Here is a 23,211-nt window from a genome sequence, read left to right on the forward strand (position 1 = left end):
AAATGAAACCTAAGCGAGGGAGGGAGGAAGGCCCAGAGGAAGGACACACACACATACGCAGCTGGGGAGTGGAGTGAGAGAGAGACAGGCACCCGTGAGATAAGGAGCATTTCAGCAGCTGAACGGTAATCATTTCTATCCACACATACATATTTGATCATATTACTACCCTTTAATAGGTAAGTCAAAATTAAGTTTCTGTTTCCACCTGTTTTTCCTCAGTTAATCTTTTATTACTTTACAGTGTAGGACATTTAGTTTTGGCGAATTAAACTCTTGATGGATTGACTGCGGTGTTTTTACACAGGGTTTTGGTTATGGTGACTAATGGTTTTGGTTATGTGCATGGTTGTTTGTTACATCATTGATGTTTTTTTTTATCTTTTGCTATTGGGATTTAACACAACACACACACACACACACACACACACACACACACACACACACACACACACACACACACACACACACACACACACACACACACACACACACACACACACACACACACATAACCTGAACTGACCCTTGGGCGTGTCACTAGTAAAACCTAAAACAGTGTTGATGTTTCCTTGTTTGTTCAGAAAAGCAATACGCTTTTTTAATCTTGGCTTTTTAAATCTGTCCGGTAAACACCTAAATAAGTAATTAGACATGAAGTAATCCTTAGCTGTTACTCTCTGTCCTTCTGTCTATTCAGTTTAGAGGCAAGTTTACTTTAGTGCAGAGATACAAAGGTTAAACAGTAAAAGTGATCACTGTAGCTATTGCCCATTACAGCAGGGTGACAGCCTGTGTGTCTAATCAGTTTGATTTACTCGTCAGCCTGCTAATAACTGCACATTATAAAGTATACACAGTAGCTAACTGAAGATTTCAAGCAGAAATGTTAGTTTCCCTCTTCCAGATCTGATAAGGAATCTCTAACTGGCTATGATAAGTTAAAGTGACACATTACATTAACACCTTTCCTTCAATAAACCGGTTTTATGCAATTCTGAAATGAAATGGTTTTAATCAGATATAATGACATAGTATAGTAGATTTTATTTGACATGGACATGACAATGTCATTGGACGAACCAGATGCATTGTTTACAGTGTGTTAGCATAAATGCTAGTTTTCAACACCTGTCCAACCTTTTAACAATCTCCATTTACGCCTCTGGCAGCGCAGCATTGGCCCGCACACTTTTATTCACTGTTTTAAAACAAATCTGTCTTCTCTAGATGGACAATAAAAACCTTGACCAGGAACAACATGGTGGACAACGTGACAGAGAAGAAGATGAAGCTGGTGGAGACCAAGACGACTATACAGGAGGAGCAATGGCGTCCTTCCCGGGACACGCACAAGGAGACGACTCTGCAGTAGCACAAGCAGCAAAGGACATAGAAGGAGACCCTGATGTCTTCAGTGGTGGAGCACAGGCGTCCTTCGCGGGAGGAGCACAAGGACACAAAGCAGCAGGAGCCCAGGATGAAAACCTACGAGGAGCACAAGGAACCAATATGGGAGGAGCAAGGCCAAAGACCACAGGAGGAACTCGAGGTAGGCTTGTAGAATACCTAGTTGCTGCAGACTTGGTAAATTAAAGTGGCAAATCGTGATAGCAGACCACTAGTGATATCCAGATGGCTTTTGTTGATGCTAAAACTCAGAAGAGATACTTTTGAAGAAATACATAAATTAAACAAACATAAGCAGAATCAAATCTGGGAAAACCCCTATACTGAGCGACTTCATGATACCATTGGCAAATTAATGCATTCATTCCAGAACTTGGATGACTTCATCTACTGTATATATGGCTCAGCCCCCTAGGGTTTAGAATGTCAAAAGACGCCATGGTCGATCTTGTCAAACTTAAACTAGATATTCCTGTGGGGCTGACATTGGTCAGTTCCCTGACTCCATTATTCTTCTCTATACCTGTGATATTAAACTATGCTTCAGCATTTACCATTATCCTGTACTTCACTCACCTGTGTCAATAATGGCCGCAGTGTTCAACTAAAGTTCCTCAGTCTCAGAGCTTTATTTATTGATGATCATTCAGACAAATATTAATGAACAAAGCAGACATATCTGCAGTTGAAATGCCAAAAGTGAACAACAATAATGTCAGATATATTGCATTTCTAATAGAGTAACTTCACGGTCCTCTCTTTAAGCAGATATGGCGTCCGCACAAGCATCACCCAGAGAGACCGGCTCACTGGACAAGCAGCTAATATGCTCCATCTGCTTGGATCACTTTGTGGATCCTGTCACTACACCCTGTGGCCACTCGTTTTGTAAAAAATGTCTGCAACGCAACTTTAATCTAAATGACAAGGTGTGCCCCCTGTGCAAGAAGGATCAGGTGAAAACCCCAGATGTCAACATCGTCATGAGAACCATTGTCGAACAGATGCAAAAAAAATTGGTGAGAGACAAGGATGAATACAGTGGGGCGCCTGGCGAAGTGGCCTGCGACATTTGCACAGAGAAAAAGCTGAAGGCTAAGAAGTCCTGCCTGGTGTGTCTTGCCTCGTATTGCTTGACCCACATGGAGAATCATTTGTCAACGGAAAGGCTGAAGGGCCACAAGTTGGTGGAACCTGTAGGTGACTTGGACAAGAGAGCCTGTCTGCAACATGGACGCCCCTTGGAGCTGTACAGCAGGGAGAAGGAGCGATGCATCTGTGCGTGTTGTTTGAAGGAAGTTCAGGGGGAGGTTGTTTCTACTGAAGATGAATGGGAAAAGAAGAAGGTGAATCAACATGTAGAAGGCCCCATCAATTATTGATTTGAGGTTCAACAGTAGTGCATATATTTACTTTGATACAATGTGTAATTTTGGATATTTAACCCAGATTGAATTGCAAACACACCAAAAAGAGGTGCACAAATGGCTAGATCAGTTTGTGTGAAGTTGTCGACTTTGAGAATGGGGAGGACAATGGAATGTTTGAAGTTGGAAAATTGACTTTTTCTTTTTGTTCACTACAGACTCAGCTTAACAACAACAAGGAGAACTTACAAGAGAAAGTTGTCGAGAGAAGAATAAAGGTGGATGATATTACTTCATCTCTAAAGAGCTGCAAGGTAAGCTACAAGAATGATGATATACATTGTGTCATATAGCAAACTTTAGAATACAACAAATTCTCAAGTTGTTTCACACAAAACAGGGCAAATCCAGCAATGTGGTTAAAAATCTACAGCGTAGTTCGATCCAAAAGCAGAGGGGGAGGGGGGCATGAAGAGCTGGCCAGCGACGGACGGACGGACTGACGGACGGACAAACAGACAGACAGACAGACAGACAGACAGATTACTATTGCATATAAAACACCAACCAAATTTAGTTTGCAGCCTCACTCCTGTTGAATGCAGAATGAAGCCAGGTGAATGAGATGGGGTGTGCTGTCATGTATAGGGCTTGGTGAGAGTGGAGCAGTTGTCGGGTTGATTTGGGTGGAGTCAGTAAAGGGAAACAAACTTTACTGAGGCTCAATTTACATGGATTTAAAAAAACAATCTATGACAGAAACCAGTCTGTCATAGTCCAAACCGGCCGAGCGAGTTTCCAAACAGTATTACAGACAGTAGGAGTTAGAGTTATTGGGGGACGAGATCAGCAAATAAACCCAGCCAAATATTAACAGGATGTCCCCTGCTCAGCTCTACAGTATTGAATGCACTTTTTATTCAATTATTACAATCGCGCTTGCAGTTTTTAGCGTGATTAGGCAGGACATTTACGTGATAAGGGCATATACTTGTTTATATTTACTTGGTCAAGACCCACTAGTCCTGCTAAAAAATTATTTCATTTTATTTGATTGAAATCTAGTTGTAGTCTTGCAATATGAGATCCTCTGTCTTTGCAAACTCTCAGTCTATGACTCAAACTCAGATAACTAATGACTAGTTGTCTTCAGGTGTTAGTTGATTGTCTAAATGTCACATCTAAATGTGAGAGGGTGTCAGTCTTTAGTCTTTTCAAAGTCTTTTAAAAGTCCTCTGGTGTCTGGTAGGCATTAATGGACTGTCCCGCAGATGTTCAGACCCAATGGTGAAGCAGTAATGGACATGCCTGTTTTCCTCCCTTTTTCCAGGAACAGTTGGACAGTGAGTGGTGGGAAATCGATGGAGTGTTCTCAGCTTTGAGAGCTATCGTGGAGGCGGCACAGGCAGCAGCTCTTCAGCCACTAGAGGACCGCAGGCAGGTGATGGAGAAAGAGGCAAAAGATCTCATCGAGGATTTGGAATCCGAGATCAAGAGGCTTGAAAAAACCATCTCGGAGCTGGATGAGATATCTGTACTTGAGGATCATATCCTTTTCCTGCAGGTAGGAGGAAACGTAAACCTTTAAAGTAATGGATTATTTATGAGGCTGATGTATGTTCAGATGCGTTCTCCAGGACAGCGGATTCCACCTTTAATCTCCTCTTCCCTTGTCCTTTTCTCTGCCTCAGAGTTATCCGTCTCTTCAAGGCCCGGACAAAATCAAAGACTGGTCAGGGGTAGAGCTTGACACATCACTGTCTTTTGGCACTCTGAGAAAAACCACAACAACCCTGTCAGAACAAATTCAACAGAAATTGGAGGAGCTGACCTCCACTGGTAAGAATCGAAGGTCACCTATATTGCAAAAAGCACATTTTCATGGTTTTTCAATTTAAATATGGGTCCCCCGTGTCTAAAGACTCCCAAAGTATGAGAAAAAACAACCCTCTGACGTCATAAGGGGAGACAAATCATGGCCCTCTTCATTACCAACCTTACTACCTCCACCTGTGAAGAGATCACTCCTGATACCCCTGAAATTAACTGGCAGTTAGATTCACACCCGAAGTTAGATCCAGGGCCAATCAGAGCAGAGTGTACGTTTTAGAAGGCGGGGCTTAAGGAAACAGGCTCTAAAACTGAGCGTTTCAGAAAGAGGCTAAAAACGAGGAGATTCAGCAATGGGACTGTGAGATATACTAACTGTATCAAGGTCTTTTTGGACCCTACACTAGGAAAATAGTTTTAAGTAGAAACCCAAGTTACAATTATGACCCTGAAAGTGAGCATAAAATGTGACCTGTAAATTATGCTGGTAAATGATTAAAGACAAAATGTTGACTCAATCTAAAATAATGTATTTTTTCCACAGAACTTCAGAGAGTTCCAAAGTTTACAGGTGCGTGATAAACACTGTTTCTTCCTGGTAATATCTTTCAAACAAATAGACTTTTGTGTCCAGATCTTATAACCAAGTACAACCTGTAATTCACAGTGGACGTAACGATGGATCCAAGTACAGCACATCGCCGCCTTGTTCTTTCTGACGATGGAAAGAAAGTGAGAGATGGAGGAAAGGACCAGGAAATAGATGATTCCACAGAGAGGTTTGACCTGTTTGCCAGCATCCTGGGGATCAAGAGCTTTTCCTCTGGGAAGTTCTACTGGGAGGTAGAGGTCAGCGACAAGACGGGGTGGGACCTGGGTGTGGCAAGACGCGACGCAAACCGCAAAGGGAAACTCAAGCTGAACCCAGAAAATGGCTACTGGGTCGCCGTGCATTATGAAGAAGAAGAGTATGCGGCCATGACAGCGCCACCAGTTCGTCTAGCCGTGAAAGAGAAACCAGAGAAGGTTGGAGTGTTCGTGGATTATGAGGAAGGTCTTGTGTCCTTCTACGATGTGACGGCCAAATCTCACATCTACTCGTTTACCGGGTGTTGGTTCAAAGACGAGATCTTGCCATACTTAAGTCCACATACAATACGAAAGGATGAGAAAAACTCTGATCCTTTGATCATTTGTGCTGTGAAACATAGTGAGCAGGACATGAAGTGTGTGTGAGCGGTTGGTGAGCATAAGCTAGGAGAGGGTGTCAAATTGTATCAAAATTAAAATGTAAAAGTGAACTGCTAATGACAAGATTAGTGGTTCGAATCCCTGGTCAGATTGCTAAAAAATTTACCAAAATGCCCATCAAGATCAGTTGCATGCTCCTGCCTGTTATGACCCTTATAGATGGAGTGTTAAATGCCAAAGATGAATTACCCCATGCCAATCAATAAAGTAGTGTTCTATATTTTTGTATTTTGCTATATAAAGTACAATTTCTAGCGGGAAATTTGGATGTGGTGAAACAGCATTCATGTTTGCTGCTTCCCTATGATTTGAGTGAGTGTAGGGAGATTAATTTACCTTCCAAATTTAACATAATCGACTCCATAACATTTCTCTATTCCAATGAGTCCTCATACAATAGGGAATAATAATAAAAAAAAAATTACAAGGGTGGTATATTTCAAACTTAAACAGAAAAGTAACAATAAAAAACATCAATTAATCAATCAATCATTCAATGTAACTACATGCATATTTTTTTCTTTTTTTAAATCCTGAAAGTAGGCCTAGATACATCTGCAGCCATGTATGAGCTATTGCTTGCTCTGCCTGTCCCATGCGTTTACTCTATTTAAATGTTCTTATGTAAAAATAATAATAATCAAAATAAAAATACATCTTAATGTTAGTTGAACCAAGTTTGTGTTTTCTTTGTGAAATCATGCTTCAGATGTTATATTGCACAATAATGTGGTTGAGTCAAGGGAGGAGTGTTTTTTCCCTTATTTCTTTCCTTTTTCTCCAAAAATGAAAACTGAAAGCAGAACACGTTTTTCATTCAGCGGCCGTGTGTCAGGGAGAGATAGCATTTTGCGCGGGAGGGAGGCAGCAACAGGAGGACGCAGAGGAAGATAAGAAGGTAGGCAACAGATAAACACATTTACTTTAATATCTTCGTCTGGTTTTAATGATATTGAACTGCGGGTGGTAGAGCGCAAGCCTCGTGACACAATGGCTTCTATTAACTGCTTTTCATGCACATAGCTGTAGGCCTACATAACGGTAGGCTACATAACGTCATCATATAAAAAAGCTGTGAAAAGTTCCATGGATTTTTATTAATTAATTAATTAATTAATTTATTGTAGCTGTGCATTACAAATTACAAATATCGCCGAAGACTGATTGTTATGTTTAGGACTAGGTCATAAAATCCCTTGTCAGATTCACGCATTTACGATGGGACTGTGCACTGCCATCAGGGTTTTGAAGTGGGAAGTGAACCGCGCGACCATTTCAGACATATGTCAACAACTTACTATCAGCTTACAATCAGGGCACTCTGTTGAACATAATAGTGGTTATATACAGATAGTCGCCTTCATTTTGAAGATGACACTAATAATAATAATAATAACAATAATAATAATAATAATAATAATAATAATAATAATAATAATAATTATTATTATTATTATTATTATTATTATTATTATTATTATTATTATTATTATTATTATTATTAAAAGGGGATAAAGAGTCTATTGAATCCGTTATAAAATAGGCTATGTGTACATTAATATCGGCAAAAAGAAAGGCTGTGACATTTTTACAGTATTTTTGCAGATGCCACTACAGTTATTTAAGTATTGTTTTGTTTCATCTTATCTCTAGTGGATGTAAAACCTGACCCGACCATCACCGGAGCAGCCCCGGAGAGGTTTTAGCAGCGCACTCGGTCTAAACAAGTTGCATTCTGGGAAGTCATTCTAAAAGGCAGTTAGCGACAACAAAACTGTGGTGTTCGTCTTTGAAAGCAAATCAAGAAAAGGGTTGGGAGTGTTTATGGATACTACAAGGAAACTCTTGTGTCCTTTGTATGTCTTATTACTGGGTCTTGTTACTGGGTTCCTAACATTTTTTATAATGCAAAAAAAATATATATATTTGTAATGCTCGACCTGTTGCAGGCTCTAGTTGTACCCTGCATGATGTGTGAACTAATCTTTAATTTTGCTTTTCATGGCGTTGCGTAATGTAACGTTAAAGATGTATGCTGTAAGCTAGTGTGCGTTTCCATGGTCTGAAATGTTCTCCATGTTTCTGATTAAGATGTTCCTTTAATTCTTCACTAACCAACACACTGTTGCTCAATACACTTTTTAATAGCCCTAAATTAAAGACCTACTTCACCGGTGGGAATATGAAGGTGTATTGAATTCTGAGATCCTATTTAGTATAAATGTGCATACAAATTTTTAATTGGTTCATCCACATATCCTAGCCTGAGAAAAGGCAGAAAGAGTGTTTTATGGTCTCACTGTCTAATCCTACATTTTAGGCTAGGATTAACAGGACAGCTGGGCCAAGGGAAGACTGAGGGAAGAAAAACCTAATTCATTATATTATAAAATAGTGATTTTATAATGATAGAACGCCTGTTCCGTATGGGTGAAGTATTCCTTTAACCTCTCTGAACATAGTGCTCTTGAATGGAGCCCGAAAATGGTCCATTCCCCTAACCAAGGCCTAGCTGTGTGCCATTGTTCCTTATATTAGTATGGCTCTTGTCTCTTGCTGTGGCTGGTGTAGCTGAGTGTCAACCATGTGAGTAGCATTTTAATAGATAGACAAAATGCACTTCACTTGCATGTGAGTTAAAGCACTGGGATACAACATATTTTTAATCAGTTTCATCTAGTTTGCAGTGAGGGTTGATGTGAGGCCCTTGAGGTCAGTGTTATCACTCCTCGGTATAGTTTGCCTCTCAGCAGTTGGCCTCAGCTTTAGTCTGGTAGGTTTTGTTCTATAGTTTGGACCGCTATTTCAGATTAGATGGTGATTTTTAGACTTTATTTATACAATATTGTAGCTGACTGTAATAAAGAATATTTTCCCCTTAATTATCTTGTTTATTCATTTTGCACATTAATCCTTTTTAAACTCAGCAGTTCCACTTTATGCACATTTTGATTGTTTCCCATTTTTAAATAAAGATTTGATTCATTAATTTTAATTCTCCCGTCTCTGTCCGTTCAGTTAAACCAATCTGCTTGCCTTATCCGTATGGTTAATATTTATTCAACACAAAAGTACATCCCATATTATACTGTATTTCCAGGGGTGTAATTATAGTCTGATGGTCGCGTTGTCGGTTCTCCCCTCAAATCTCCCGCTATCGCTCTCTTTACACTTGTGTCATGGCTAGGTGTTGTTCTGTCATAAAATACAACTAAATTATTATGAGTATGCTTCTGACTTACTACACCCTCAGCAAACCAAGATACAGTTACAGACTTGTGAAAGTTCTATAAAGATATGACACCAGATATGGATTGATAAGGCTACACATACTAATGCCAACAAATGTGAATTTATCATTTCATAAAGACCCTGTTATCATATTAACTCCACCTACTGTACATACTGATATAGACATACACTACTATATACAGACTTGTGAAAGTTCTATAAAGATATGACACTAGATATGGATTGATAAGGCTACACATACATGCTTAATGCCAATAAATGTGAATTTATCATTTCATAAAGATAAAGACCCTGTTATCATATTAACTCTACTGTATCAGTAGCCCTACTGATATAAACATACACTATTTATAGATTTGGCTTTTATTTTTGGTAATTTTTATTTTTTGATTGATTTTTTGTTCGTGTTTTGTAATTGTTTGTTTTATTGTGTTGTGGGAAAAATAAAACAAAAATTATTTTATGCTTTTCTGGTATTTGTCATAATGTATGAAAACCACAAGAGTATCATGACGTTAAAACACACGTTAAAACATTGTAGAATTTAAATGAGTTTTGTTTTATAAGAAACCAAACTACAGGGTGCGTCGTGCCTAGGGCAAATAAAACACAAGAGGATTAATTAGGCTGAAACGAAAGTAAAAGTGTTCAGAGGGAAGAGAGAGCTGGAGAGACGGAAGATAAATGACAGACCACACGGAGGAGCGTCAAGGTTAGACAGCGCAAGGTAAGCTGCTCAACACCTGAATCTAACTTTTAAACTTTAAAGGTCTTTGTTGTGTCTGCTGTGCTAGAATTATGATGACTTGACATGATCATACACGGTAGACTTTCAGTGATTTATGTTCCTGTTCGTTAAAGAAAAAAATATCGAATGTAGCGTGTCATTGAAAAAGGAAATGTAGTAAAAAAAAAAAAAAAATTCAAAGTTTGTGCCTTTTGAGGATATCATTTTGAAGTTTTGTTTTAGCTGAGTTTTGAGTGTAAGAGTGATTAAATATGAGTTTAGGCCTACTTAACGTGCATTTACGTTTAGTAAACTAAAATAACAAAGAAAAGCCTTTTGTGCTTTTTGAAAAGTGCCATTTCAGAAGTTTTATAAGTTAACAGTATGAGTGACATCGTAAAGAAATTAAATAAATAAAATGAGACTGTGCCTGATAGTAAGAGACGCACAAAGCAAATATGCAAATAGGCTATTCTTTAACTGCAGCTTTCAGGGCGTGTAGTTCATCCTCTAAAGGGAATACAGTTGTGTGTGTGTGTGTGTGTGTGTGTGTGTGTGTGTGTGTGTGTGTGTGTGTGTGTGTGTGTGTGTGTGTGTGTGTGTGTGTGTGTAAATATACTTCTTTTCAATAGGCTTCCACTATTGGCACAATAACAATTGTTTTTCTCAACACTTTACATAACAGAAAATATTTTCAAAAGTCAAAAGTTTCTTATTTTTTCTATCCATCAGATACTCAACACACCAGACATGAGCCTCCAGGTGTGTCACTGCTGTGGCTGGTCCAAAGTCACGACCTACCAGGGCCTGAGAACACACCAGGGGAAGAAAGGATGCACACCAAAGGGATTGTCTATCCCTCAGAGTGACCAATACATATTTAACAGTCCTGCATTGACCTTCATTCAATCTTCAATCAGAGTACAAGAGCCCTTTCCGGACATCTTTCACCCAGCCATCAAGTCTGGTGAGTGGTCCACAACTGATATTTTTTTGTTTATCTGGGGCCTTTAGACACACAATCTAATATATGTATCTCTGCTTTCTCTAATGCACCTGCTGCAAACAGCCAAATACAAGAAAATGAAGTGGCATTAAAACAATGCAATGTAATGTAATGCATTAAAACAAGCGCATGGTGCTCTGCAAAAGGCAATAGGCCTAACTGTTGTTCAAACAGCAATAAGTGCATTTAAGGATCCCTGGAAGGCAATTTAGTCATTATACAATCCTCGTATCAGAGTTCAACTCCATATAACTACACAGTACAATGACCCACTGATTTGTTTGCACCATTTCCCCCCTCTCCTTACTGAATATAACAAGGCGGGCTTTTTGCACCTTCCAAGACGGCCTTTACTTTAACATTGGGGGCGGACATTTTTTCTTATTTTCAGAGGGTGATTGGAACATTTCGAGATCTGTTTGGGAATCTCCTCAAATAGACAGCGGACGGATTAACAACACTCCAGTGAGGACGGAGGTATGGTCAAGCAAAGAATGAGAGATTATATCTGCTAAACACAATCACTGAATTAAAGAGTGTTGTCAGGCGGAACCCTAAATATCTTATTTTGTCACCTCTCTCTCTGACAGAATGTGCACGTGTCTCAGAACTTCACCGCTCCACCATTCACAGCAGCCACGGAAACCGCAGTTCTGGAGATGCTCAAATCAGGTTCGCCTTTCTATAGTGTATTAATTACTAAAACAAAGCAGCTTTTACAGAGTGTTAATGGTTACATATATTTTTTTCACCTAGTAATGGAAAATCAACAGCATTCTCTGCAAACGGTCACAAACCCAGACAGAACACACAGAGCACTTGATTTCCCCGGCGGCGCACAGGTACAGCACACTCCTGACTTGAATCTCTTCGGGCAGAGGCTTCTTGTAGCATTTTTACTTTTCTTCTACAATCAAAATTAGTTGTCGAAGGACTAAATAGAGAAACGTTTCATATTACCTGTTGATAGCCATTTTACATAATGGTTTAATATGAACTCCAGAGGATGTCTTTGTATTGTGTATTTGTAAAAACAGGTTCAAAGTGGTTGGGGAAAAAGCTAATAATCTCATCTTCCACTCTTTCTCCGACAGCCTTTCTCCCTGTCGCCGTGGTCACAGACTCAAGCTCAACCTGCAGCCCCAGAGGTCACAGTCCAGGACACAAACACATCATGTGAGTGATGTGTTTGAATTAAATGTAATTCATTCATGAGAGGAAAAGAACAGTAATAACAGATTTAAGTTTGACTGTGACCATCTTCTTTCTCTGCAGGGTTTCAAACTCCACCGCGCCCCCACGAAACCGCCACAAACACTCGCAGAGCTCTTGATTTCTCCTCCGGTGCTCATCAGGTACAGGACTGTTTCCACTATTTAAGATGTCCCATCAATCACTTCTTAAAGATGGAGTCATTGGAGAACGCTTGTTGTCTACAATGACTTTTTTGTCGAAATCTGTGAAAATGGGCATGTAGCTATAGCTACTGTGGGACCCCTTTGTTTACATACCAGTTTACAGAGCCTAGGCTGTGTATTAAAACCAGGTCATGTTTAGCACAAACACCGTATGGACAGGTAGTGGATAGTGAGGAGATATTGACTGATTTTGAGAAGAAGTGAGTGTTCTCCAGAATTGTTGACGCCATCTTTAAATTCAATCATCCAGATAATTAAATTTTTACCTGTGATAATTCTGTTTTGTTACCTTGAACCACTTTTAAAAATCTATCTCAGACTGAACAGTTCTGCTCTATATAAATAATGTCCATTAGTATATTACCTTTTGGCCTTGCTTGTACTGAGTGCTTTGTTCCTGTAGGTGGGGCCACTGGTCTGGGATATACCAACAACAACATCTCAGCAAACAGCTGTCCAACCACAGGACAAAGAGACAGAGAAACTACAACAGGTACTACACTTACAATGATACAGACATTTAGTTTTTATTTAAAACTATGTTGATCAATGAATGTAACGTCAGTCTTTAAGCGTCTTTGAGTGACCTCCAAAAAAGCGCTATATAAATCCTATCAATTAATAATTTATTATTATTATTAATGGTTGATGGAGAAGATGTCAGACTGACATAGCTCAAATGTTATTGGATAGATAGATAGATAGATAGATAGATAGATAGATAGATAGATAGATAGATAGATAGATAGATAGATAGATAGATAGATAGATAGATAGATAGATAGATAGATAGATAGATAGATAGATAGATAGATAGATAGATAGCCATGTAATTTGGTACAGACATTCCTGGTCCCCCAAAGAAGGAATAATCCTGACTTTGTAAGTAATGCCGCCATGGGGTCAAATATTTCATTTTAACCTGTTGGATATAATTGTATAGAATTATCTTTTTGTAACAATGCACCATTTTCAAATGTTCCTTCATGAAAAGATCCTTCTATGACTGAAAAGTTCTACTGTAGCCAATATGAATGAGCTCCATGATTATAGTAGCATTTGGCCCAGCTTGCACTGAGTGCTTTCATCCTGTAGGTGGAGCAACTGGTCTGGGATCCATCAACAACTACAGCTCAGCAAACAGCTGTCCAACCACAGGAGACAGAGACGGAGAGAGAGAGGGAGAAAGAGAGGGAGAAAGAGAGGGAGGCTCAAAAACTTCAAAAGGTACTAAAAGTGCCATTGATACAGAGTATTCCTTTGTCCAAAACTAGCAATGTGGCTGTATGGATGCAATGGTCTAATCTATGTGATGGATAGTGCAAAACTGTTCTCGTTACCCAATGCTGTGTCCTTTTGGCAGTTTGGTGATCCTCTGAATGTTTTGATTATATATGGTGCATTGTGATAAATGTAGCCTTTCTGTGTTTATAAGTACATTTTGTCTTCATTCAAGGCCAGGCATGACATGATACGGGCGGATCTAAAGCAGAAGGTTCAGATGAGAGAACAAAAGATGGCAGAAGTCACATCATCTGTAATAGCCTGCAAGGTAACATGCAGCAGATTTTTTTAAATTAAATTTTTGTTCAATTCTGGTTTAATTTTTATTTCTTTACCATCTTGTCCATTCTTTTCCTTCTCAGGGCAGCTTGGATACAGAATGGCTGGAGATCAACTGTGTGTTCTCAAAGGTGATGAGAGTTGTTGAGGAAACTCGGCAGAAAGCCCTTCACCCTCTGGAGGAGAGGTCGGTCAATGTGTCACTCAGCAGCGATAACAGCGCTTTTTCTTTTTTCTGCTTTTTTCTAATTATATTTCCTCCCTCCATTTGCAATAGTAAGTCTCGATGCTAGCCTGTAATTATTTTATATTATAATTTTTTATTATAATTTAATAAAAGTGACCTGGTGAGTTTTCCTTGTAAGCCCCCCAACAGGTTTCTGACCTCCCCATCACACAATCTTCTCTCTTTCCATGTAAAATATATGATCTGTTTTATGGTGTATTATTTTGTATATGAGTGAATCAATAAATAAAAAATAATAATAAATCAAAACCTACATTGCCACAGTTAGAGTTCATCAATGCTAAGAATGCACTGTATGCAGATACAGTACTGAACTTATGGATTAGTACTACCTACTGAATACTGTATGTGATTTTTGCAGGCGACTCATAGTAAAGAAAGAAGGACAAGATTTGGTCGAGAAACTACAAAAGGAAATTGACAAACTCAGAAAGGCCATTGATGAGTTGGACAAGAACCCTGACCTGCAGGTGAGGTTACTGCATATCACAAAAAAATATATATATAGTATTAGCATTGCAAGTTAGAGATACCATCAACAAATTAACGTGATTTCATACTGATATTTCTCTATCGCACACACAGATTTCCTCTGTGAGGGGCCTGGATGTATCATGTGATTGGAAAAATGTTGCCGTTGACGGTTCAACCTCCTTCAGTACGCTGAGAACTAGAACATCAAACATGATGGAACAAATTCACTGGGAACTGGAAAAACTCTCTCCTGTTGGTGAGTGCTCCTTAAGTTTGTCAGGATTACTGTACTTGTAAAATTTGTAAATTTGTAAACTTGTAAAGATCTGTATTTAATTCATAGTCACTTGCTTTAAAATAATTTATCTTTCCCATAGAACTCAAGAGGATCCCCACATTTGCAGGTGTGTGACTCAAATGTGTTAATGAAAAATATTTTATATTCACTATTTGTTTTTATTTATTCTTTAAAATCATATGAGTTTCTTGTCTTGTATTGTGATCCAGAACTGAACTTTTTTTTACTAATTTCTGTTCTGATTGTGGTATTTTGTGTAAGATCACTGCTGTAAGAACTGACCTCAGATATTTATTGTTCCAGAATCTATTGATGCTAAAACAAAAAATCTGCATAGCTTGTTTATTTTATTCTACTTTATTGGACAGACAGTAACATAGACCAAAATAGATCACAGCGCTTACACACAAATCAATACTTCCATTGTTAACTCAATGAACACATTGTTAAGGTAAAGGTACATTTAAGCTAAACTGAAAACAGGTTCAGGCTCTAATGCGCAAGGGAGCCCTACAAATACTCCTGCTCCTCTCTGCATTGGTGAATTTTATTTGCTAGAGGATTTCGGCCTATGTTCTTTAAGGGCACCATCACCTGTTGAGCGCACCTTAGGTTTTATACCACTTTAAAGTGTGTGTGTGTGTGTGTGTGTGTGTGTGTGTGTGTGTGTGTGTGTGTGTGTGTGTGTGTGTGTGTGTGTGTGTGTGTGTGTGTGTGTGTGTGTGTGCGTGTGTGTGTGTGTGTGTGTGTGTGTCTGTGTGTGTGTCTGCGTGTGTCTGCGTATGTCTGCGTGCATTAACCATATGACGTGAATCATGATTCTATTTCCATTATAACACCACAGTGGATGTCAAACTGGACCCAACCACTGCCCACCGCTGCCTGGTTCTCTCTCCCGATGGGAAGAAGGTGACAGACGGAGGGAAGGAGCAGAGAGTCTCCGAGGCTCCGGAGAGGTTTGACGTGTTCGGCAGCATCCTGGGGCTCAACAGCTTCTCCTCTGGGAAGTTCTACTGGGAGGTGGAGGTCAGCAACAAGACGGGGTGGGACCTGGGTGTGGCAAGACGCAACGCAAACCGCAAAGGGAAACTCACGCTGAACCCAGAAAATGGCTACTGGGTCGCCGTGCATTATGAAGAAGATAAATACGCGGCCCTGACAACGCCACCCGTCAGCCTCTCACTCACAGGGAAGCCCCAGAAGGTTGGAGTGTTCGTGGATTATGAGGAAGGTCTCGTGTCCTTCTACGATGTGACGGCAGAGTCTCACATCTACTCGTTTACCGGGTGTTTGTTCAGGAATGAGATTGTCCCGTATTTCAGTCCACATCTAAAAGGAAATGAGAAAAACTCTAGTCCTCTGATTATCTCCACTGTGGTGAAGCAGCAGCAGCAGTAGTTGTTGAAGGCTTCATGAAGTGCATGTGTTAAGGCTGCTGCATACTCCACGAGCAGAAAGAACACACTTCTCGGTGACAGAGCTGCGAGAAGAAAATTACATCATTTTCTTCTCGCAGCTCTTGTTCAGCTGTTCTTGCAGCTTGTTCTCGACACATTGCCCGGGCCGAACTTTATTCTCGCAGCTTGTCCGAGAACTATTGTGTGATTGGTCAGTCTGAAGTCAACGAGGAAAATCCATGGACATACTGTATAAAGAAAAATCAGCTGGCGCTGCTATGGTAACAGCGTGTGACGTGTGCCGCGGTGAGGAGTTCGGCACTTGAGGTCTCATGAAGTATGAAATGTCCGGACCAGAAAGAACTTAGTTCTTGTTCTCGCAGCTACGTCACCGAGAAGTTTGTTCTTTGTTCTCGTGGAGTGTGTAGCAGCCTTCACTGTTGCATTGAAGGTTAGAATGGGCTGTGATTGTGGGTGCACCATAAGATTTTGCTTGTGTTGTTTAATGACAAACACCAAAGAGTTTACATTTTTTCTTCTTCTTCTGGCCTGGTCATCTGAGGTGTTTGGAGTTTTTTAACCTTTCCAAGTTCAGACATTATTAAAAAAAAAATCTGAAACAGGATATTATCAGTTTTAGTTTTATGTAGGATACAATTTCAGTTGAAGAGATTGGTCGCATTTTGCAAACTCTATCTGGGTCAAAATGCATGTAGTCTGTCCACCTTCGGCAAATGTAGTCTGAGACATGTATAGGCCTAAAATATCATTACATTCCTAAAATCGATTCTTAATATATTTACCTTAGTTTGCTATAATGGTATTTATATATACATTTAATTTTACATCAGCATTTGGTAGGACACATTCTTTCTCTGTCATTACCATTGCTTAACGTAATCTTTCATATCTCCATGTCCGTCTGTTTCACCACTGTCTGGCATTGTAATCGTGTGGTTCCTGTTTTTACTGATATGAAGTGACTTTGTTGCGTCTACCGTGGTCTGTGTGAGTCAATCTCAATATGCAGATTCACTGGTATTACGATATGTTTCCATGGTATGAAGGGAGAATACATGAGCATAATGTCATATTGGGAATATTTACTATGTTTTTATTAATTCTTCCCTTTTATAGTTTTGGTAAAAAAAAATATAATAAAAGATTAAATTATGTTTATGTTTGACATTGTATTTGTTGTACCTCTTTGTTGGCCATATCACAAAAGATTTACAGATGACGCCATAGCCCACAAACTCCACACTACCCTTGCCCACTTATTCACCAGGAGATGGACTTACAAAGGACTGCTGTCAATTGACTATAGCTCAACGCTTAATAGTTGGTGGACTGGTGGTAGGCCTGATCTCAAACAATGATGGGATTGCCTAACTGGATGGCATACTAATTCAAGGGAGTAGGTTTGATTTGGACATTGGTGGGGTCCGTGGGATATGAAAGTGCTTCCTAAAGTTGATAGGTTTTTTTTGTATTCGCAATGATAATTGAAAAAAAAATCAATAAATCGGCTTAATTAACATGTTTATAATGCATATCTGAATATCTATCTCCTTCTCTATCCTCTCCTCCAGTCACTCCTTCTCTATCCTCTCCTCCAGTCTCTCCTCCTCTATCTCCTCCAGTCTCTCCACTGCCTGTCACCTGACAGAAGTATGTTGATGCATGACATATGAACAGATATATTAGGGTACATACATGGGTAGACAAAATGTTCACACAATTATTATGTTTTATTCCCCCAAAATATATATGTATAAAATCACATGAGCATCTGCAATGTGCTTGTTGTTACTGTAAATGAGAGGGAAACCTTGAAGGAAAATAAAGGTTATTAAATTTAATTAATGTTTATTTATCCCCCAAAAAATGTTTAAACCATTGCTCCCTTTCCACACAAATAAAACGTGAAAATAATGGTAGGCCTATACCTTAAAATGCGGATCTCTTTGGCATTATAGCCTTAGCCTATGCTGACTAATAATCAATATCAGTATTGTTATGGCTCTAAAATATATAACCTTTTAATTAACTTACACGTTGACTTCTAAAGAAGTCTCTTATGTCCAGTTTTCGTTTCTTCGACATCCTACACACACACGCACACACGCACGCACAGCGCGCGCGCACACGCACAAGCATAAAACACACACAAATAAGTGTTACTGCAAATGACATCACTGATATTAAAATCCGTCTCGCTGACGTGACCGAAGGCAGAACTTACACTCGCAGATGCAGATATTAGCTATGCACTGAGGCGTCCTGTTGCTCCTCCTGTCTGGGACTAGCAAGTTGCCGGTAGCTTTTTTTTTTTAACAAGCAGATGGAGTGACAGCGGGGACGGCCAATCAGGTTGAATATAGGTTTGCGGGAAACCGCTACAGCCAATCAAAGCGCGATAGTTGTTTAGAGGCGGGACTTCTAGCAGAGACTGATTTTTAACCCTTTGTGTACTATAATTATTGCCTAACAATACGGACAGCGAGTGTATTATATAGGGACTACACAGTAGAGGCTGGATTTTGGTAGGGTCGGGACCCTACCGTCCCTATATAATCCTACGCCCTTGTACTAATTATGTAGTAGGCTACTCTGTGTACTTACAAGGAACTTTGCTTATTTCTTACCGATTCTCACCCACAGTGACTTGGTCCTTTTGGGTTTTGTCCTGTGCAGTGGTGGAGGAAGTAGGCTACTCGAACATTTTACTTAAGTAAAAGTAAAACCAAACAGACAAAAATGTACTCTAGTGAAAGTAAGTCCCCACTCGCTATTGATTAATTTAAATATATATACTGTATATAGAAGAATGAGTTACTCATTACTGTACTTGAAGTCCAGTAATGAAGTACTTGTACTCTATTACATTCCACCATTGGTTCTGCGTCAGGTCTCACCCACAGTGACTTGGTGACTATTGGTGTTGTCCTGTGTCCCACCCACAGTGACTTGTGAGTCTGTTCTTGGTCAAATTTGATTGGTTGTGATCAAATGTTCAAGAGAGAGTATAAAAATAAAGGATTATGTTGGGACTTTCTATCCGAGACTTGAGCATCAATCTACTTCGAAGCCCTCCAGACTAACAGAGCAACAGAGAGAGGTAAGAACATAATCTCTATATTGGTCATATAATTTATAATTGTTTTAACCTACTTAAGATAAGAATAACTCCATTGTATTGTTTGTGTCTGTCCGTCTGTAGTGCGTAGGGGACTCTGGGCATGGCGTGTGGAGTGTGAGGACACAGTCCGATTAAAATTGACAAAAAAAAAACGTCAATAAATCAATAGGCCTACATTGTTAAATTCTAAGTAAAAAAATTTAGAGAAACATTTTGAAATGCATCTACAAATGTCAATTTTTAACTTTTTCAAAAATACCATCCATAAATAATTATTTGAGGATGCCAACTGCATAGATACTTCACTTAGCTCCGTAGTTAGATGACATGGATCCACAAAGTCTGTATATAAATAACTCAAACAAGATGAACATGCTCAAAAACCTAATAGAAAAAATGTCTTCTCTTATTCTAGTCAAGATGAATGCAGTTCTCCTGATCACCTTCACTCTTGCCCTCGTTCATGGGTACAATCCGTACAATGCTGGGCCTTGTAAGGAAAACGCTGACACCAACCATGCAAACAACAATTTTGCTCATAAACACATCCTTCGGGGGCCTGTTCCCGAAAGTAGAGTCCAATGGCGAAGGTGAGTTGAAATAGCCCCCAATTAAATAGAGATAATGTGTTACAGCGATGCATACATTGACATCTTTGTCACTGTTTTTAATATCACACTACCGCTTTATTAACATGTATCCAAAGTGTCATAACACTTACAGTGTATACTGGTAATGTTGCAGTTTATTAATGTCTATAACTTTTCATTGAAACACTGATTGCATTACTCAGCTACCTGAACCAGAACGGACTTTGCAACAGACAACAGCAGACCTTCATCCAGCAGACGGATAAGAACCTTGTAGAGCGGATCTGCAATGGTGATGGCAAGCACATGCCTCATCGTAACAAACGTAACTTGTGCATAAGTAATGAAACATTTTGGGTATATGAGGTCAGAGTAAGTAGCCGCAGAAACAGGTGTCGCAGAATTGATAAAGTAGTAAGAAAACAAAGACATGTGATCGTGGCTTGTGATCTAATTGACAACCAATGCCGTCCGGTCCAATTTGAAGGCTTGGGCCGATCAGCAAATTACAGAGGACAAACCTGCCGCCCTTAGTGCGCTTAAGTATTTAGACTAGTCCAAGTTTTCAGAGGTTTAGTTTTCCAGTTTTGTGGCTGATTATTGTAGTGACATCTGGTCACCTCTGTCAAACTGAACAAAGCCTTTTTTGCATGCATACAATTTTTTGTATCTTGATATTGTACTTCAACATACCATATTATTGGTCAATGCAAAATGTTACTTCTGTAGACCAATCACTTGACAGTTTTTACAGTATATTCAGTGCTAATGACATGTTCTGTGGTTCTGCAAATATCTGTCTAATCAACTGCCTTTTCTGTATGAGTTCTTACAGTATATATGAAAAAAATATATATTATTCTCTTTTTACTAGCTGATTTATACTCTGTAACATCTGAGCCTGGTGCTCCCACAACACTGTGACATGCCCATGATTAAGGTTTGGGTTGATAGATGTCGACTTTCTTTCAGTTTTGTCTCTTTTATATTAAACATATTTTATGCTGTGCCTGATATTTGCATGTTAAGCTTTTTTGTTCTATATACACATTGTTACAAATAACGTTTTATTGATCCTTTTATTGGTTGTCTATACTGAACTGTTAAAAATCCCTTTCCACAATGATTCCAAATTCATGCCTTTGTTCTCTCTCTGTGATCCACATATATTCAAAACAATCTTTTTCTCATTTATAGCCTGTAAATGTATCAACATATTGTTTCTTTGTTGTCAAATGACATTCCTTAAGTTGGCATTTATAAATATGTTTAATTTAATCATTGACTACATGCAGATAGAAAATTACTCACAAACCTGAACGCAACCAAACACCCAAAAAAGAGAAATTAAAAAGTTCTGCAAGTTCAGCCATTTGTTCAGCATCTTATTTTTGCCCAAATGAAATTGTATTCTTGTTATTTGCTTAAATCGTTCTTTTATTTGTTTTACTTTTAATTTTCCTTAAAAATATTCTGGTGTCATTTTGTGTAAAGTAGTTTGTGATTCACGTTACTGATGATAATTGATGTCAAACCACGCAAGACCACATTGTACACATATAATACATGTGTCTATATTTCCATGTCTTCCCATTGATTATGCTGGTAAAATAAAATAGAAACTAACAAACTAACATTACATTTGCTGTTGTTACTGACCATCAACATCACACACCACTGAATGCTACTTTTCTTCTAAGAAGTTTCAGCAACAGCTTTACAGGCTTCAGTTCACACACATACAGCATCTCACCACAAAAGCCACTTCCTCATTCACAGACATAGGCATTGGTTTGAATACGTGCCCCTTACCCTGCACTCATTAACTGGTAAAGACCATAGACATATAGAGTAAAATAATAGTTTTCAGCACTTTGATTGGCTGTTTAGGTCTTTCCTATGTTAACGTGATTGGTTGGGATCAATGGTTTGGAGGTTTAAGAAGAGAGACATATTTTTGGACTTCTAGTAAAGACATAAGCATCAGTTGCTATCGATCCTCTCCAGACGGACAACAATAACAGAACAACAGCTGATCAGGTGAGAAAACAACCTCATCACTGACAAATAATGTGTTTTATCCAGTTGTCTTTTATATGACATTACTTAGTTTAGTAATGTACATTTAAGTTTATTTGTAGATCACCTAGAGTAAGTAGATAAGATGTCACAAAGTGCTTCACAGTTTGTGTGAGTGTGTGTGTGTGTGTGTGTGTGTGTGTGTGTGTGTGTGTGTGTGTGTGTGTGTGTGTGTGTGTGTGTGTGAGTGTGTGTGTGTGTGTGTGTGATTAAGCCTATTTCTGGACTAAATTGTACTTCCAATCAAAATTCAATTTAGTCCAGGACTTAATAGATGTCTGTGATGACAGTAGTAGTAGTGTAGTAATGCAATCAGAGATATGCACTAAACTCTGCATTTTTTTTGGCATTTTCAAGCTTTCTTTCAGATAGTACAGAGTTGAAATGGGGAGACAGAGAGAGAGGGAGGATGACCTGCAGTAAAGGTCACAAAGTGCTTCACAATAAAAGAATATAGTTAAATGTTAAATAGAGACTCAATATAAAAATCCTGTTTGTGCATGTATTTTGGGCCTGTGTGTATATGTGTGTTTGTATCTGTGTGTGTGTGTGTCTGTCTGTCTGTCCGTGTGGGCTGGTATTACTCATGTTGTGTGGACATTTTTCTGTTTACACAGTGATATTGTGGGGACGTACGCATACAACAATGCATACAACAAATTTGCCCGTAAAAACATCCTTGACAGAAATTCTCCGAACGCTTGAAAAAAGTGAGTAGAAAGTTTAAATCACTTCAAAAATCCTGGTTGTCTGTGTGTGTGTGTGTGTGTGTGTGTGTTTACCATAAGAGGGCCTTTATCTCTTACTTTTTTAAATTTACATGCTGAAAAATTTCTTCTCTATGTCCAGACAAGAAGAAAGTCTGTATCGTGATCACCGTCATCCTCGCTCTTGCCGTCATCCTCGCTATTGCCCTCGCTAAGCGGAAGCAGAATGTGCCTCGGCCTATCAATAAGACGCCTTGTAAGGAGAACAACAACAACAATGCATACAAGACATTTGTAGAAAGACACATCCTTAAGGTGCCTGTTCCCAGAGATATACAAGAATGGCAAAGGTGAGTTGACATAGCCCTCAATAAGATAGAGATTATGCATTACAGCGATGCATACTTTGACCACATTTTTTTTTCCTACTGTGTCAGTTGAGTGTTCAAGATT

At 39.0% G+C, this 23,211-nt stretch overlaps 1 protein-coding gene and 2 long non-coding RNA genes across 3 annotated transcripts; all 3 read left to right on the top strand.

Annotated features, from left to right (window-relative positions):
• The first annotated feature begins 15 nt into the window (after positions 1 to 15).
• On the top strand, positions 16 to 17,698 carry LOC307269527 (uncharacterized protein). The gene is made up of 23 exons (XM_080052501.1): positions 16 to 125; positions 1,231 to 1,552; positions 2,176 to 2,756; positions 2,996 to 3,091; positions 4,108 to 4,341; positions 4,469 to 4,616; positions 5,152 to 5,178; positions 5,275 to 5,817; positions 6,680 to 6,756; positions 10,570 to 10,804; positions 11,235 to 11,320; positions 11,434 to 11,515; positions 11,600 to 11,685; positions 11,938 to 12,019; positions 12,119 to 12,198; positions 12,665 to 12,754; positions 13,357 to 13,488; positions 13,718 to 13,813; positions 13,908 to 14,011; positions 14,433 to 14,541; positions 14,657 to 14,801; positions 14,923 to 14,949; positions 15,688 to 17,698. The coding sequence occupies exons 2-23, from the start codon at positions 1,231 to 1,233 to the stop codon at positions 16,239 to 16,241; spliced, it is 3,936 nt and encodes a 1,311-aa protein (XP_079908627.1). The 5' UTR covers positions 16 to 125; the 3' UTR covers positions 16,242 to 17,698.
• Positions 17,699 to 19,252: 1,554 nt separating this feature from the next.
• LOC307269568 lies at positions 19,253 to 21,572 on the top strand. The gene is made up of 3 exons (XR_013845504.1): positions 19,253 to 19,361; positions 19,798 to 19,972; positions 20,176 to 21,572. It is a non-coding gene; the product is annotated as an uncharacterized lncRNA (long non-coding RNA).
• Positions 21,573 to 21,923: 351 nt separating this feature from the next.
• On the top strand, positions 21,924 to 22,992 carry LOC307269529. The gene is made up of 3 exons (XR_013845503.1): positions 21,924 to 22,012; positions 22,669 to 22,761; positions 22,901 to 22,992. It is a non-coding gene; the product is annotated as an uncharacterized lncRNA (long non-coding RNA).
• Positions 22,993 to 23,211: the final 219 nt, after the last annotated feature.

The sequence above is a fragment of the Ammodytes marinus genome, assembly GCF_949987685.1.
Source record: "Ammodytes marinus genome assembly, chromosome: 23".
Lineage (NCBI taxonomy): Eukaryota > Metazoa > Chordata > Actinopteri > Uranoscopiformes > Ammodytidae > Ammodytes > Ammodytes marinus.

Coding starts and splice junctions, on each gene's coding strand:
- LOC307269527 (XM_080052501.1), top strand. CDS start 1,231: ATGGACAATAAAAACCTTGACCAGGAACAACATGGTGGACAACGTGAC. Junction 5,179..5,274: donor GAGAGTTCCAAAGTTTACAG/GTGCGTGATAAA, acceptor TGTAATTCACAG/TGGACGTAACGATGGATCCA. Junction 14,012..14,432: donor CTTCACCCTCTGGAGGAGAG/GTCGGTCAATGT, acceptor TGATTTTTGCAG/GCGACTCATAGTAAAGAAAG.